The following is a 10,558-nucleotide window of genomic DNA, read 5'->3' on the forward strand; positions in this document are numbered from 1 at the left end:
TCACCACCACCACCACCATCACCACCACCATCACCACCACCATCACCATCACCACCATCACCACCACCATCACCACCACCACCATCACCACCACCACCACCATCACCACCACCATCACCACCACCATCACCACCACCTCCATCACCATCACCACCACCACCACCGCCATCACCACCACCATCACCACCACCATCACCACCACCTCCATCACCACCACCATCACCACCACCATCACCACCACCTCCATCACCATCACCACCACCATTACCACCACTATCACCACCACCATCACCACCACCATCACCACCACCATCACCACCATTACCACCACTATCACCACCACCACCATCACCACCACAATCACCACTGACCTGAGTGTTCCTGCGTGACTTCTGCATGACCTTGAGTCTCTGGTGGAGGTCGTAGACGTCACTGGATCCCACGGACTTCCCCTTCGCTTCCAGACGGCAAACTCTGCCACTTTCTCCTGCAACATCATCAACATCATCATTGTCGTCAACATCTTCAACATCAACATTGTCAACATCATCACTGTCGTCAACATCGTCAACATCATCATTGTCGTCAACATCGTCAACATCGTCAACATCAATCAACATTGTCAACATCATCAACATCATCATTGTCGTCAACATCGTCAACATCTTCAACATCAACATTGTCAACATCATCATTGAGATTGACACGGGGAGACAGAGAGAGACACGGTGAGACAGAGAGAGACACGGGGAGACAGAGAGAGACACGGTGAGACACAGAGAGAGAGACACGAGGAGACAGAGACACGGGGAAACAGAGAGAGATACGGGGAGACAGAGAGAGACACGGGGAGACAGAGACACGGGGAGACAGAGACACGGGGAGAGAGACACGTGGAGAGAGACACGGGGAGACACGGGGAGAGACACGGGGAGAGAGACACGTGGAGAGAGACACGTGGAGAGACACGGGGAGAGAGACACAGGGAGCGAGACACGGGGAGAGACACGGGGAGAGAGACACGTGGAGAGAGACACGTGGAGACGGAGAGAGACACTGTGAGAGAGACACGGGGAGAGACACGGAGAGACACGTGGAGAGAGACACGTGGAGAGAGAGACAGGGAGACACGTGGAGAGAGACACGTGGAGAGACACGGGGAGAGAGACACGGGGAGAGAGAGAGAGACACGGGGAGAGAGACACGGGGAGAGGGAGACACGGAGAGAGAGAGACACGTGGAGAGAGACACGGGGAGAGAGAGACACGTGGAGAGAGACACGGAGAGAGAGACACGTGGAGAGAGACACGGGGAGAGAGAGACACGTGGAGAGAGACACGTGGAGAGAGACACGGGGAGAGAGAGACACGTGGAGAGAGACACGGAGAGAGAGACACGTGGAGAGAGACACGGGGAGAGAGAGACACGTGGAGAGAGACACGTGGAGAGAGACACAGGGAGAGAGAGACACGTGGAGAGAGACACGGGGAGAGAGACACGTGGAAAGAGACACGTGGAGAGAAAGACACGTGGAGAGAGACACGTGGAGAGATACGTGGAGACACGTGGAGAGAGACACGTGGAGAGAGACACGTGGAGACACGGGGAGAAAGACACGTGGAGACACGGGGAGAGAGACACGTGGAGAGAGACACGTGGAGAGAGACACGGGGAGAGAGAGACACGGGGAGAGAGAGACACGTGGAGAGAGACACGGAGAGAGAGACACGTGGAGAGAGACACGTGGAGAGAAAGACACGTGGAGAGAGACACGTGGAGAGAGACACGGAGAGAGAGACGTGGAGAGAGAGACACGTGGAGAGACACACGTGGAGAGAGACACGTGGAGAGAGACAGGGATGTGTGTACTTCAGGTGTACCGCACACACTGTATGCACTGTAAGTGCACGTCACGAACTGTACGTACCGCAAGCACAGTGCACACTGTACGTGTTGTTGCGACTGCACTGTACACGCCGTGCTTGCTGTTGAGGAGCAGACAGCGATCCCAGCGAAGCGAAAATGGACGAGCGAGACCACGCCCACGGGGCGGTCCGACCACGCCCATAGGTGGCAGAGACCACGCCCATGGGGGGCTCCGACCACGCCCATAGGTGGCAGAGACCACGCCCATGGGGACAGCGCCAACGCCCACGGAGACAGAGACCATGCCCACGGGGGGGGCAGAGACCACGCCCACGGGGGGCAGCGACCACGCCCACGGGGGGGGGGGGGCAGAGACCACGCCCAGGGATTTTATATCGTTTAATAATACCAACAACAACAAAACTACAACAACAAGTTTATCCCGCAGGTGAGGTCTCTGGAGAGCAGGAGAGAAGTCTCGTGGCTGGGTGAGATGGTGGTGGGGCAGAGTGGTTAGATTATTGAGTTCAGATGATGAGAAAGCTACAAGTGCTGAATTATTTGTGTGTTTAAAACCACGTGTGAGCAAACTACGGAGACCCAGGGCAGGGGGCTAATTGGCAAAAGTTGAGTGGCTTGGCTTGAGTGAGATGGCGGGTGGGTGGGTGCATTAACCTGTGGATGATTGAGACGCTGGGTGGGTGAATCAACGTGTGGTTGAGTGGATGATTGAGACGCTGGGTGGGTGATTGAGACGCTGGGTGGGTGAATCACTTTGAGTGGTCGCGTGAAGATGGATGAGCGCTGAGTCGCTGGGTGGTGGACCGAGCAAAGATGACGAATTTGAGAGCCACGAGGTGTCAGGGGGAGGGGCTTCAGGGGGAGGGGGGTCAGGGGGAGGCGGTTCAGGGGGAGGGGGGTTTAGGGGGAGGGGGGGTTTAGGGGGAGGGGGCTTCAGGGGGAGGGGCTTCAGGGGGCTTCCGGGGGCTTCTGGGCGCTGTTGATTGGGCCCGAGGTCTCCATCTTGCTGCTGCGAGGTGTGTGGTGTGTGTGGGGTGTGTGGTGTGTGTGTGGTGTGTGTGGTGTGTGTAGTGTGTGTGGTGTGTGTGTGGTGTGTGTGGTGTGTGTAGTGTGTGTGGTGTGCGTGTGGTGTGTGTGCGGTGTGTGCGGTGTGTGTGTGTGGTGTGTGTGGTGTGTGTGGTGTGTGTGGTGTGTGTGTGGTGTGGGTGTGGTGTGTGTGGTGTGTGTGTGTGGTGTGTGTGTGGTGTGGTGTGTATGTGGTGTGTGTGGTGTGTGTGTGGTGTGTGTGTGGTGTGTGCCCAGGCATGGTGTGTGTGGTGTGTGTGTGGTGTGTGTGTGGTGTGTGTGTGTGTGGTGTGTGTGTGGTGTGTGTGGTGTGTGTGTGGTGTGTGTGTGGTGTGTGTGTGGTGTGTGTGGTGTGTGTGTGTGGTGTGTGGTGTGTGTGTGGTGTGTGTGGTGTGTGTGTGGTGTGTGTGGTGTGTGTGTGGTGTGTGCGGTGTGTGCGGTGTGGTGTGTGTGGTGTGTGTGGTGTGTGTGGTGTGTGTGTGGTGTGTGTGTGGTGGGTGTGGTGTGTGTGTGGTGTGTGTGGTGTGTGTGGTGTGTGTGTGTGGTGTGTGTGTGGTGTGTGTGTTGTGTGTGTGGTGTGTATGTGGTGTGTGTGTGGTGTGTGTGTGGTGTGTGTGGTGTGTGCCCAGGCATGGTGTGTGTGTGGTGTGTGTGTGGTGTGTGTGTGGTGTGTGTGGTGTGTGTGGTGCGTGTGTGTGGTGTGTGTGGTGTGTGTGGTGTGTGTGTGGTGTGTGTGTGGTGTGTGGTGTGTGTGTTGTGTGTGTGGTGTGTGTGGTGTGTGCTGTGTGTGTGGTGTGTGTGTGGTGTGTGTGTGGTGTGTGGTGTGTATGTGGTGTGTGTGGTGTATTCGTATTTTGCTCGTTGACCCAGGAAAGCCTCACAACCAAGACTTTTTTTTGTCAGGACGGGGTCCTTCCAGGTTTTTTTACAGCAGGTAGGGGATGACGTCGCCGATGCTGCTGCGTGTAACCCCGTTGAGTGATTTAATACGGGAGGTGCCAGAGTCAGGAATCGAACCCAGGCCTCCGCTTGTTTGGGCACGAGAGTGTCACCGCCGTGTGTCGCGACGTAACTTCTACGTCCGCGCGTGTGCGGCGCTCACCCCAGGTGCGAGCGAGGGGTCCGATGGCGGACGGGGACCTGATCTTCATCAGCCAGCCGCACGGCTCCGCCCTGTGCCGCCTCCTCAACCAGCAGCGGCTGCGCGACCAGTCCTGCGACTTGCGCATCGTCGTCGGCGGTGAGCGTCGCTCTCCCACACCGCCGCCGCGTCTCCACGCCGCGCCCGTCGTCACCCGCCGACGTTCTCGCACCGTTGTTCACTTGCCCACCCCCCCCCCCCCAACCGCAGACGAGGTGTTCCTGGTGCACGCCGGCGTGCTGAGAGCGGCGAGCCCGTTTCTGATGCGCGCGTTGGCGCCGTGCGCCGCGGCCGGCGCGTCGTACGAGCTGCACGTGCCGGGGCTGAGCGCCGCCGCCTTCGAAGACTTCCTGACCCTGCTCTACACGGGGCACCTGCGGGCGCCGCCCGCTCGCTTCCGCGCCGCGATGGGGTACGCGCGCCGCCTGGAAGTGCGGTTCGTGACGGACAGCGAAGACGACGACGACGACGACGACGGCGGCCCGCGCGAGCCGGCGGTTCTACGGCCCTGCGGGAACCGCTCGGACGACGGGAGAGCTCCGGCGACGGCGGCGGCGCCGGGGGCGTCCGGCGCGAGGGGACGGCGGCGCGACGGGCGCATTTGCCGGGCGTCGGTGGCGGAGCAGGCGAGGCTCAGGCAGGAGAGGTACGACAGGAGGAATGCCGTCGGCCTGGCGGGCGGTCGCGCGGAGCCTCCCGCGGAGCCGCCGCTGAAGAAGGGGGCGGGAGCGAGCGCGACAGGCCGCCGGCACCGGCGGCGGGCGCTCCCCGACGCCGCGTCGGTCGAGCAGCGGAGGCCGGACGAAAGCGACGTTTTCGCCGGCGACGGCGGCGGCAACGACGACGCCGCCGCGGAGGGGTGCGTCGGAGCGACGGTGCCGAGGGACGGAGGCGGAGCGGGGCGTCGCGGCCACGCGGCTGGCCCCGGCGGATGCGACTTCGCCCGTGGCGACGCGGGAGGCGGAAGCGGCGGAGGTCTCGACGCGGGGAGAGCCGGCCGAGGCAGAGGCGGGGGTGGCTTCGACTGGGGTGGCGTCGACTGGGACTGTACAAGCGGAGGCGTCGACGACGATGTGGAGATCGCCGCAGCGGCGGCGGCTGACCTCGTCGCAGGTGACGCCGGTGGTACCCTGGTCGGCGAAGCGGCCGCCGCTGTCGCGTCCGTCGTCGATTGAGTACGGGGCCGGTTGCGGAGACTGCGGCGATTGTTCGGGAGGTCGCATAGGCGGTGACGGTGTCACGGTGGTGGTGACGGTGTCACGGTGGTGGTGGTGACGGTGTCACGGTGGTGGTGGTGACGGTGTCACGGTGGTGGTGGTGACGGTGTCACGGTGGTGGTGGTGACGGTGTCACGGTGGTGGTGGTGACGGTGTCACGGTGGTGGTGGTGACGGTGTCACGGTGGTGGTGGTGACGGTGTCACGGTGGTGGTGGTGACGGTGTCACGGTAGTGGTGGTGACGGTGTCACGGTGGTGGTGGTGACGGTGTCACGGTGGTGGTGGTGGTAACAGTGTCACGGTGGTGGTGGTGGTGGTGACGGTGTCATGGTGGTGGTGACGGTGTCACGGTGGTGGTGACGGTGTCACGGTGGTGGTGGTGGCGGTGGCATCGCCGGCCTGGAAGCCACCTCGGATGAGACTGCACCGCCCAATTGGGCACGCCTCTGCATCGACCCGATCGAGAAAACCGGGAAATCCACGATGAGTCTCGTCGCCACAAACGACGGCCACCACCGTTACCCATTACTCCGAAGCCGAATTTTGCCGCTTCGCCGACATCGTTGCCGGAATCGCTACGACTGCCACCACCACCACCAGCAGCAGCACCGACGGTGTCACCGTCACCGGTGGCGGAAGCAACACCGCCTCCGGCATCGCTGCGCCACCGTGCGATGGCTTTCGACGACAGGCGCACCTCCGACGGCGTCCACGTGCGTGACCGATCCAGCTGCGACGACCTGCCCGCGGTCATGGTGGAGGTGCAGCTGCCGGACTGGATCCAGCAGGGCCTGACGTTGCTCCGCCGCCACCGTCACCTGCACCACGGTCCATCGGCAAACTTTCCCGACGTCTGCGGAGGTGACGGTGGAGGTGACGGTGGTAGTGAGGTTGCGGCCACGAGCTCTCTGTAGCTTTGTGCGGATGTGCTGACGTGTGGCTATTGGCTGATGTCCGTTACCGCTACCGGGCAGCGCCATCACTACCGACAGAACCATCGCTACCGCCACTATCGCCGACACCACCACTATCACGACGGCCATCTCCACGGCCACCACAGTCACCGACGACACCACCACGACTACCACCACTGACGCTGATCACCACTGCCATCGTCTCAACATCCCCCACTCATTGCCATAAGCCAACAAAGAGGGTTTTTGGGTTAGATCGTGTAAATATATAAATGTTGTGTCGTTAAAACCCGCCACCACCCGACACAACCAACTAGTAAGGGTTGTCACGTAAAGAGAACGTGGCCAATTCGTCACTAGTACAGCACGAGTGTATAGTGTAGTGTATATAGTAGTGTATAGTGTAGTGTACTAGTACAGCACACCGATTGTGTGTTGGAGAGCCAAGCCACAAATGACACATTTATATATTTACGCGATCTAACCCAAACGCCTCTAATATGGATGATATTGGTCGCGAAAGCCTACGTGTTAAACTAATTGCCTTAAGTAGCACCACCACCACCACCGCCGTCGTCGTCGCCATCACCGCTCACCACAACCAGGGCCGGATTAAGATTGTGTAGGCGCCTGGGCTACAGGTACTGTGAGGCCCCCGGTAAAATTTTCAAAAGGAAAACAAAGTAAAAAAAAACGATTATTTTTTTACAAGGCTGACGACAAACAAAATTCAGCATTCACAAACGAAACAACTTTTAACTTAACCTCTGGAAGGCCCTCCAGCTGGCGGAGGCCCCTGGGCTGCGGCCCCTAAAGCCCCCCGTGCCTTAATCCGGCCCTGACCGCGAGCGTGACTTGCCACTATCACCACGACTGCCACCGTCGCTGCTACCGCCGCCGCCGCCGTTAACCACCGCGGTGGGTGGTGGGGGGGGGGGGGGCGGCCAGGCCCGCGTCCTCCGTGTTGCAAGCCGCTGCCTTTGAACCCACCCCGTGCCGTGGTTTAGAGAAGCGGCTTGGGTGGGCGGGTGGGTTAAGCGTGTCTCGTGATACGGACGACGATGCCGAGAGCTACCTGCTCGGCAAGACGGCTTGTGACGTCGTCTGGGAAATCGTCTTGCGGTCCGCCGTGGTGTGCCGTGTTGCGTTCATTGTAAAACACACGCTCTTTTTGTTGTACTTTGTGTGTGTTATACGTATATATAGATACGTCCTTTGTTTCCCGCATTTTTGCAGGAAGGACCAACCTTGTATTTTTGTGGAAAAGCGAAGTGGGGGGGGGGTCTGTGTTTTTTTTCTCTCGAAACTACTCCGCAAAGTTAACTTCCCACGCGCATCTTGGAACGACGATCCGGAGAATACGGCGGTGCGAAAAAAAAAAGAGATTTATATTTGCCGGAAATGCATTTTTTTTTTCCAGTAAAAATTACCACGAATACATTTCAGTTGTAAACGGTAAAGGGGGGGCACTCGGTTACATTGCAAGTTTGGGTTGACGTTTTCCCCGCACAGCCCCCCCCACCTCGGTCGAGTTGCATCGCTGCGTAGCCGCTGCCGCAGGGAGCTTGGACACCCTTCTGGTTTCTTTGGGGGTCGTCGTTTCCCCTGCGAAGATTTTGACCGAGAAATGTTTTGAAATGCGTTGCGTTGGGGTTTTTTTTGTGTGTGTGTGGGGTGGGGGGTTTTGGGGGGGGGGGGGTGACACGGGTGGGTGGGAAAAAAAAATCTGCCGATATCCCAACGGCGGGAGTTTTTGTTGCGTTTAAAACAACCCGCGTGTTTGTGAACGTTGAATTAAAACGGGTTTGTCCGTTGTTTAATGCGTCACCCCCGAGTGTGTTTGCGTCACTTAACGAGTCCTGCGGATTGTAATGGGGCGCTGTTACCGCCACCCCGTATATTTTCTAAGCGATAGTTTGGGGGGATACGTCAAATAACCGAAAGTTCGATTCCCAACACCTGGTCCTGGGCCGACCCAGCGTGAAATGAGCGGCATGTGAAAACATCGCTAGCGCCGGGGAGACAAAGGCGGCCGGCCGTGGTGCTGCTGGCCACCCACCCCCTCGTGTGCCGTGTCAGCCTTCGCAAGTCGCTTCCTCAGCACTTGCCCCAACAGTCTGGAAAAGCCGGAGGAGCCGCAGAAAAATCCACGCGACCACGGGGAGAGAGAGAAGCAGTCTCCAAAATATACAGCAGCAGCACCTGCAGGTATTGTCAGGGTGGGGATCGAATCCACGACCTCCTGTAGACCAGGCGAGGTAGTCAACATCTAGTCACTGTGATGATGATGAGAGACCCTGTCTCATACAGCAGCAGGCATCGTCAGGGTGGGGATAGAACCCACGACCAGCTGTATACCAGGCGAGGTAGTCAACATCTCTTAGCCACTGTGATGATGGTGATGAGAGACCCTGACTCATACAGCAGCAGGTATCGTCAGGGTTTTGGATGGAATCCACGACCTCCTGTAGACCAGGCGAGGGAGTGAACATCGGGCCACCCTCTTCTCAACACCTTACAACGACCCATCCCAACAACCAACATCCACCCCAGCGCTACCCACAAGGCACGTTCCCTCCTGTGGCTGCACTCCATCGTTTTATCTCAGCAGAGGGCCGTCATCCCTTCTAGTGAGGCGTTCTGCCCAAGCTCACACACTCCATTTCTACCCCCCCCCCCCCAGGCGTCCAGAACCTTCTTACCCACACTCCCTCGCTTGACCTCTCCACCCGCCACCCCACCCCTTCCCTCCCCACTCTACTCGCCTCTCCCCCCCCATTCTCCTACCTCTTCTCGTCATTTTTCCAGCACAATGCCTATTTCTTCCGCAGCATTTAGCTGGCACAAAGCGGATCGGAGAGGATCAACGCCAACAGCGGTTTTGTAAGAAACACAAAAACATTTGACCTCCTCTCCTTCACTCGTACGAGCGACGCCGCCGTTAGCGATGCCTTCACCGCTCACCTCTCTCTGTCTCTCTCTGTCCACTTGTCCCCACCTACCTCGCCGATGCTCTCCCGCCCTCTGTCTCTCTCTCCCCCACTCGGCGCCAGGTCCTGGAGGAGAAGATGAAGCCGGTGTGCAAGTGCCACGGCGTGTCGGGTTCGTGCACCACCAAGACATGCTGGACCACGCTGCCCAAGTTCCGCGAGGTGGGCTCCGCGCTCAAGGACAAGTACGACGAGGCGGTCCACGTGGAGCCGGTGCACGGCAGCCGCTACCGCTACCCCCTCTTCCTCAAGTTGAAACGCTCGCGCGCCCACCGTAAGCCTCTCGACACGGAGCTCGTGTTCACCGAGCGCTCGCCCAACTACTGCGAGGAGAACCTGCTGACGGGCAGCGTGGGCACGCGCGGCCGCCTGTGCAACCGCACGTCGCCGAACGCCGACGGCTGCGAGCTGCGCTGCTGCGGCCGCGGGTACAACACGCGCGAGTACACGCGCTCGTGGAATTGCAACTGCAAGTTCCACTGGTGCTGCCATGTGCTCTGCGGCACGTGCAGCGAGAGGGCAGAGGAGTACACGTGCAAGTGACGGCGGCTCGCTGGGAAGCTGGCCCCGACTCTTCCGCCCGCTCGATCGCTCGCCAGGTCGATTGTCGGACGTTGCCCCCCACGAGCCTCGCCCCTGGCCAACAATCATGTCCGGACAAAAGTGTCAGCGGATGTCACTGCCTGATGGAGATGGCTGTCGTTCCGCACCTGGCAGTTGCCCTCAACTCCCCCCCCCCCACCCCACTCACCACCCCACCCAACGCCACCCTGCGTGATTACCGACGCGGGGGGTCGGGGCTAGGCGGATTCCTGCAAGAGTGAGCTCTGCAATCGGCTCCCAAGCCTGGGACAAAGTAGCCACCGAGATCTCAGCATGATGGGAGAGTGAGGAGTCTGCATGTCGATTGCAAAAAAGCCAACGCTGTTTTCTTTCTCCTCGTGATTCGTCACTGTATATTTTCTCGTTTCGATTATTTATTGAGCGGCGCGGCGAGCGCGGACCTCTGTAGCTCGGTGGCCCTTACCTGCTGACATCAAATAAGTATTAGTTTTTGTTTTCAATACCCCACATGTCTCGCCCTGTGTCCACCCTGTGTCCACCCCGTGTCCACCACGTGTCCACCACGTGGGTGCGCCCAGAGCTGGTCCATCAGCAGGCCGCGTGTGGTGCGGCACAGTGTGGGCACCTCCACCTCCGTCGAGGTGTTTGGCCAGCTTGGAAGAGGGGGTCAAAACACCCTCAAACAACACTGAAGCAATGACACAACGGAGCGATGATGATGGGTGGCCATACTTGTCCTTTGTTTTTACAGTGAAAGAAAACAAAAGTGAGGATGTTTAT

The 10,558-nt window shown here is 59.2% G+C and overlaps 3 protein-coding genes across 4 annotated transcripts in view; 2 read left to right on the forward strand and 1 right to left on the reverse strand.

Annotated features, from left to right (window-relative positions):
- Positions 1-2,011, reverse strand: part of LOC142905252 (N-myc proto-oncogene protein-like) — a 13,920-nt gene extending 11,909 nt beyond the window's left edge. For both annotated transcript variants that reach the window (XM_032944349.2, XM_076062611.1), the window contains exons 1-2: positions 1,928-2,011; positions 372-487 (exon numbers count right to left, since the gene is read on the reverse strand). The gene's annotated coding sequence lies outside the window, so the exon portion shown is untranslated. The remainder of the gene's footprint in view (positions 1-371; positions 488-1,927) is intronic.
- Positions 2,012-2,846: 835 nt separating this feature from the next.
- Positions 2,847-7,896, forward strand: LOC142920146 (uncharacterized). The gene is made up of 3 exons (XM_076062612.1): positions 2,847-2,903; positions 4,060-4,192; positions 4,304-7,896. Exons 2-3 carry the CDS (start codon positions 4,078-4,080, stop codon positions 5,266-5,268), a joined length of 1,080 nt encoding a protein of 359 aa, XP_075918727.1. The 5' UTR covers positions 2,847-2,903; positions 4,060-4,077; the 3' UTR covers positions 5,269-7,896.
- On the forward strand, positions 5,985-10,009 carry LOC116937284 (protein Wnt-7b-like). Its single transcript, XM_032944350.2, has 2 exons — positions 5,985-6,200; positions 9,278-10,009. Exons 1-2 carry the CDS (start codon positions 5,985-5,987, stop codon positions 9,755-9,757), a joined length of 696 nt encoding a protein of 231 aa, XP_032800241.2. The 3' UTR covers positions 9,758-10,009.
- The last annotated feature ends 549 nt before the right edge of the window (positions 10,010-10,558 follow it).

The sequence above is a fragment of the Petromyzon marinus genome, unplaced genomic scaffold, assembly GCF_048934315.1.
Source record: "Petromyzon marinus isolate PM22_M1 ecotype Great Lakes invasive population unplaced genomic scaffold, UKy_Petmar_22M1.pri1.0 PM_G_Scaffold_69, whole genome shotgun sequence".
Classification (NCBI taxonomy): Eukaryota; Metazoa; Chordata; class Hyperoartia; order Petromyzontiformes; family Petromyzontidae; genus Petromyzon; species Petromyzon marinus.